The following is a 6,304-nucleotide window of genomic DNA, read 5'->3' on the forward strand; positions in this document are numbered from 1 at the left end:
GGCCTGGGTTAAAACGAGCCAAGTCTCTAAAAATAGGACCCTGTGGATATTTGTAGTAACATAAACAACGGCTTCCTCAGTCAGCTCGTCCTTATTGCAATGTAAAGGAACTGATCTCACAGCCCTGGTCACATGATGTGTGCCGTCACCTGCATTTAGTCAGGATCATAATTACAAGTAATGCAATTTTTAGTCAGTTTATATTTTCTGCAATTTCCACCATTTTTCCCACAACAGATACATTAGTGGATTACTCAGTCATGGGTCTGGGATTTTTAAAGTTTAGGTATATCATGAAATATCAAATCCATCATAGAAAAAGGGGCAGACTGACAGGTGCATGGGGCAGTGGACAGGTGCTGGTACCTTTGTGAGAGCAGCTACCCGCTGAGCTAGCTCTGCTTCCACCTCAGGCAGAGTCTCTGCCTTGCGGATGGTCTGCTGCAGCTTCTGCTCAGCCAGCTCCAGCTTCTCCTGGAGCTGCCGGTTTCTTTCCTCAGTCTACAACAAACAAACCAAAGGAAAACGGTCATGAGCAAGCAGTGCTACATCATGGACTCTGGGCTTACTTTCACTTCCACAATGTGAAGAGAGTGGCACAAAACAAAACTGTAGCAAATAGAGAAAAAGGGAAACAAAGAGAGACAAAAAGAGGGGAGGGGTCAGGATGGGGTGGGCAGGAAGTGAGGAAGACAGCATTCATAATGACACAAAAAGACAAAACCCATGAGAAAAGAGAAGAGAAACATCTCCTTCTCAGTGAGTGCATTTAAAGAAACAAGCCAGTGTCCTCAAGGCTTTCCATTCAGTGCCTGCTGTTCTGGCCAGTGTGTGAATACAGCAGGGATTCATTAGCAGGAGGCTGGAAAATGCCAAAAGAGAACTGCAGGCGATTCCTGCTAGAAGACAAGTCAGACTCAAACACCACAGTCAGTACATGCCTTATCTGCTCTGAATCAGATTATAATGTGTGGGTGTGTGTAGGGGTTAGGGATGAACTGAATTGATGGGAATTTTAACATTTGATTCAAGTCTCATGTCAAACTTGCTTCTAAAGACTGGAAACAAATCACAGACAAGCAGATGCTAGCTTCAGTAACTGACAACCCTAACTGGTGACCACACACAAATTTCCTTAGGTTTTAGTCAAAGACCATGGAGCCTACTTGTCTGTAGAGGGACTCCTTGTTGGCCACTTCATTCTCCAGCTTGTCGTTATGGTCATGGACAGAGGTAGCCTCCCGCTGTGCTGCTAGGTAGCGCTTTTCCAAGGTGGTGATCCTCTCCTCCATATCCTCCTTCTGAGCCACTGACTACACACACACACACACACACACACACACACACACACACACACACACACACAAACACACCCACGCGTGTCTACTCTTTGTCCAGCCTCGACACTCACCTGCTGTCCCATGACCTTCAGGCAACTTCAGATGGAAACAAAGAACTAATTCTGCCAGAAACAATCTCTAATGTGTGGGCACAGAAACCAGCAGACTGAAAAGTACTGAAGCAAGCAGAATTATATTTAAATATCAAGGTAATGCAGTTATCAGAGTTGTGTATTTGTATTATAAAACCAGAATGTGTTTACATATGTCATCAAATCAACAAAAATGCCTTGAACATAAAACTTTTAATCATGTTATGTGTAAAAGAAAATAATTCAACATACAGACATTTTGCTAACATACCCTTAAACATGTTTTCTATTACCAAACCAGGAACTATACAGACAGTAGCCTTGTTCCCTAATGTTTTTCCCCCCACTCATTTACACTTTGTTTTTAAATCGGTCAGCGTAAAGGAAATACTTTCACAGAAATGTATTTAAGTGTTCCCCTAGCTTTTAATTCATTAAACCTGGTCCCTGTCCTCCCTACCTCTCTCAGGTCTCTCTGTAGCCGTGTGTTCATGTCTTCAGACTTGATGAGGTCCTTCCGGGCTGTGTCCAGGTCCTCCTCCAGCTCACTGATGCGTGATGCCATAGCAGCCATGCGCTCCTTCATCTGGCTCAGATCAGCCGCCTGACGATCCACCACTTCCTGGAGCTCACCAACCTTCACAAACCCAGGCCCTAACTCCTCCTCCTGACTCAACGAACCGTCTGACAACCGCTGTGGGCGAATTAGCTGTTTTAGCAAGTGCGCACAAGACATATGGAGCACATGTAGGACTCAGTGAAGAAAACTGATGCACAATAACACTATACCTGCTGTTCCACAACGACTGAATATCTGATGTCAGAGTTTTGATAGTTTAAGCAGAGTCATACTACAGAACAAGCAATCAGAAATAACCTCACCTGTTACCAGTCTGCTCACCTCTTCCAATATCTGCATCTTGTGCATGTATGTAGATGTCATAGCAGGTAGGCCAGGACAGAAATAAACAAAATGTATGCAATATTCTAGGCTTCTTCAACTATTTCTATACGTTTTCAACAGAATAAAGTGCTCCAAAATATCTACTGTAGATATTTATGATTTGAAGATATCTATATTTGGAGAACCAGGCTTGAGCCTCAAGAATGTTCAAGTTTCTGACATTACAATATACTACCTACATGTACATGAACCTACATATGCCCTAAATTAATGTAATTTTCTATGATTTAACTGAATTAATTGAACAGCTGCTAGATACTTGAGACACACTCCTGCTTGGCTCACACACACACACACACACACATTTCACATATGCTGCCAAGTAACCTCACCTTGCCATTAGTGCTCGGCGTGTTTTCAGAGCTGTGGCTGATCTCACTGGTTCCATCTGCCAGTCCTCTCTTCTGGCCACTCTGCTCCCTGAGGTAAGCCAACTAGCAAAAACAGCAGTTTGTTAAACACTGCCGAGTCATTAATTTGTGGGTGATAACCATCTAAACAATCATCTGGTTAAACCACTAAACCGAGAGCACTAAACTGATTTGCTGCTTAATGTTTTTAGCATTGGTGATTTTTTTTCCTAAAGCGGGTACTCTGTGTGCATGTACACGAATATGGACTGAAACACAAAGAAGAATAGTTTGCAGCTCAAAACACCAAGTGTCCAGAGCCTTGAGTTCAAACCACAACTATTCTAGTTGCAAACTCACATGAATACACTAACCACCACTATGTCAAATGGCCAAATGGGAGGAAAATAAAAAACAGCCAAAAACTGCCTCACCTAAAGAGAGAAGGTTACTAATAAAAGCAGAAAGTGGCAAGTGGCTGATCGTATGTTTGTGTGTGTGGTCCTAGGCTGATTGCCAGGAACAAAAGAGGGTTGCTGTATGAAGCAGAGAGAAAATCTAGGACACTACCCCAAGATCCTCCAGGTCTTTTGTCAATGTTAATCCCATTCAGTACACAGTGGACTGAATACACTTCATGCGTTTGCATGCATTTGTGCATTTAAGAGTCTCTTTATTGGATTCAGAACAAACAACATATAAACAGAAAAGCAACAGAGGAGAGCTGTCTCCAAGCAGGTCAGATGCACAAAACGACAATTCGGGAACAATGCCAAGTTGATCTGTTATCACATCTGTTTTCAAAAGGTTGCCATTTTTAGCCAGCATCACCTATTGTAAAACTGTAACAGATCTAGTACAAAATGATGGCATAGCAATGGCTGACTGTCACAGCTTGATCTGATCTGAAACACTGAAGGCATAGAGCAGTTATTCCAACATCAGTTGTAGCCTCAGTTATGGATGCTGCATTTCACTAATGCCCGGTTCAGACGGCAATTTTTTGTCCGATATCATGGTCACGATCAAATCAAATCAAATTTATTTCTATAATCACTTTAAAAACATCCTGTTGGCCAAAGTATTTCACATACACAAAAATAAAATCGCAAACAAATAGAAGTTAAATAAAATCATTACATGGGATAAAACAACACTATGTCAGATTAGACAATTAGAGTCATACATTCTTTGACGAGAGATATGACGGACTACACGTTGGTACCCAACAGATCACAGCCTGTCATTGTTCATGATTTGGAGGTGCCATGGGGCTGGAAGAAGAGTGTGTGAGATACTGGCTGCTTGTGTTTGGAAAAGCATAGGAAAGGGTGGGCGGGATGGAAATGACTGTGGACCTGTCAATGGATCGCATGAAGAGTGCAGCAGCCTGCGTGCCCACCCCTTAACAGATAACTTGAGGTAGCGGTTAAAAATAAGTGTTTTAAGCTGGTAGTGAAACCAAAAACTAGCTCTAGCTAGTGTGTGTGTGGCGGAAGGGGGGGGTCCCCAGATGAGGCATCGTTGTCGTTTGCTATGACCCACTATACAAGATAAAACAATCAATCATTGTGTCCAACAGTGTTGGTCAGTGCAGATGCCCTACGACTGTTGGGTCAGGCTGTTTTTTTGGGATCAGAGACTGTCGTCTGACCCAGGCATAACATAGTATGATAACTAATATGCTATCACTTTTGACTGCTGTGAAGCTCTGCAATCTAAATAAACTGAACACTTGACTCTCCAATTTAAATATGAAAAGCTCAGTGAAGAATGAAAGGATAAGGACAACTAGGCCCTACTGTGCAGAGCTTCCCAACCAGGGCACAACTACTATTCAAGTCACAGAACTTCAGCTTAACATCTACTAAGCATGAAAAAGCTGAGAATAAAACATGACTGGCATGGTAATCAATTTAAATTGATGAACTGGGAAAAACTGTATTCAGACTGAGTGGAGACTTATGTAGCTTACTTCTTTGTGCGAGATGGTGAGCTGTTCCTCAAGTGCACTGCATCTTTCCAAGGCAACACGTAGTCGCTCTCTTACCTAGAAAACATGAACCAAGTTCATAAATCTCTTTTGTCTCTCTCCCACTGCTGTGCCATGTCAAACACCTGTAATGCACATCAACACATAATTCGTGGAGTCCTTCTGAACACTCAAACACAGTCGTACCTTCTCATCGAGGGCTTTGTGGTGTTCAAAAAGTGACTTAAGAGCTTTGAGGACCTCAACTTCACTTGAGACGCCAGCTGGAGACTGAGCCTGTCTCTTCACCACTGTCATCCTCAGACTGCGCTCATGGCGAGAAACCAGGCACTCCAAGTGCTCCAACAGGAGCTGGACACACAGCAGACAACAGGTGTTAACAGGTTAGAAACCCATCAGCTCATTTCATTTTTCATTATCAACTCACATCTGTATTAAAGAGCCCATGGCCTGCTCATTCTGCTCATTTCCAGCCATTTGTTTAATCTTGGGTACCTCTAGATTAGCTTGGCACCCCTCATAACTCCAAATAGTCCGTAATTATTTCAGAATAATAAAACCAGAGAGCCTCTTCCTAAAAGCAAGAGGACAGTTCGTGAACGCATACACCTCCTGCTGCCAGTGTTGTCACACAAGCGGACAGCACAACAAATCATGACAGCATTAATTCATTTGAATTTCTCCTTCATAGATAGGTAAACAGTTCTATATGAACCAATGAAAAGAGATGTGTAACACTCTAAACAAAGGGGGTAGCTGAGAAACCCCATATTTTAACTGGCATAATGCAGACATAGTAACTTCTCTGGCCTTACAACAATTCTCTCTAATGTTACAGAAACCAGGCATTAACAGACACACAACATGTGTTTTTTTAATCTAGCCACAGGGGTTACAAGCCAGTGACTTCTGTGCCGGTCCCAAGCCTGGATAAATAGAGAGGGTTGCGTCAGGAAGGGCATCCGGCGTAAAAACATACCAAATTTAAACATGCGAATCATCAGTGCGAATTCCATACTGTATCAGTTGAGGCCCGGGTTAACAAAGACTGCCACCAGTGCTGTTGACCTACAGGGTGATGGTGGAAATTGGACTACTGTTGGTCGAAGAAGGAGAGGAGGCAGAAGGGTTCGTAGACAGAGAGAGAAGAGGAAAGGCAGGAGTATAGGTCTGAGAATAGCGACTCTAAACATTGGCACAATGACAGGGGAAAGGTAGAGAGCTGGCGGACATGATGGAGAGAAGGAAGGTAGATATACTGTGTGTGCAGGAGACCAGGTGGAAGGGTAGCAAAGCGCGTAACATTGGAGGGGGATACAAACTGTTTTATTATCGTGTGGACAGGAAGAGAAATGGGGTAGGAGTGATCCTGAAGGAGGAGCTCGTGAGGAATGTTTTAGAGGTGAAAAGAGTGTCGGACAGGGTGATCAGTTTGAAGTTGGAAATTGAAGGGGTAATGTTGAATGTAGTCAGTGGTTATGCTCCACAAGTAGGGTGTGAGTTAGAAGAGAAGGAGAGATTCTGGAGTGAGTTAGATGAGGTGATGGAGAGTATTCCCAGAGGGG

The 6,304-nt window shown here is 43.1% G+C and overlaps 1 protein-coding gene across 15 annotated transcripts in view; it reads right to left on the reverse strand.

Annotated features, from left to right (window-relative positions):
* Nucleotides 1-6,304, reverse strand: part of ppfia1 (PTPRF interacting protein alpha 1) — a 41,711-nt gene that overhangs the window by 18,454 nt on the left and 16,953 nt on the right. For all 15 annotated transcript variants that reach the window (XM_020602630.1, XM_020602621.1, XM_020602632.1 and 12 more), the window contains exons 4-9: nucleotides 4,926-5,090; nucleotides 4,722-4,796; nucleotides 2,729-2,830; nucleotides 1,893-2,126; nucleotides 1,167-1,313; nucleotides 367-501 (exon numbers count right to left, since the gene is read on the reverse strand). In XM_020602630.1, the coding sequence (XP_020458286.1) occupies nucleotides 367-501; nucleotides 1,167-1,313; nucleotides 1,893-2,126; nucleotides 2,729-2,830; nucleotides 4,722-4,796; nucleotides 4,926-5,090 (858 nt within the window). The remainder of the gene's footprint in view (nucleotides 1-366; nucleotides 502-1,166; nucleotides 1,314-1,892; nucleotides 2,127-2,728; nucleotides 2,831-4,721; nucleotides 4,797-4,925; nucleotides 5,091-6,304) is intronic.

Source organism: Monopterus albus, unplaced genomic scaffold, assembly GCF_001952655.1.
Source record: "Monopterus albus unplaced genomic scaffold, M_albus_1.0 scaffold57.1, whole genome shotgun sequence".
NCBI classification, from domain to species: Eukaryota; Metazoa; Chordata; class Actinopteri; order Synbranchiformes; family Synbranchidae; genus Monopterus; species Monopterus albus.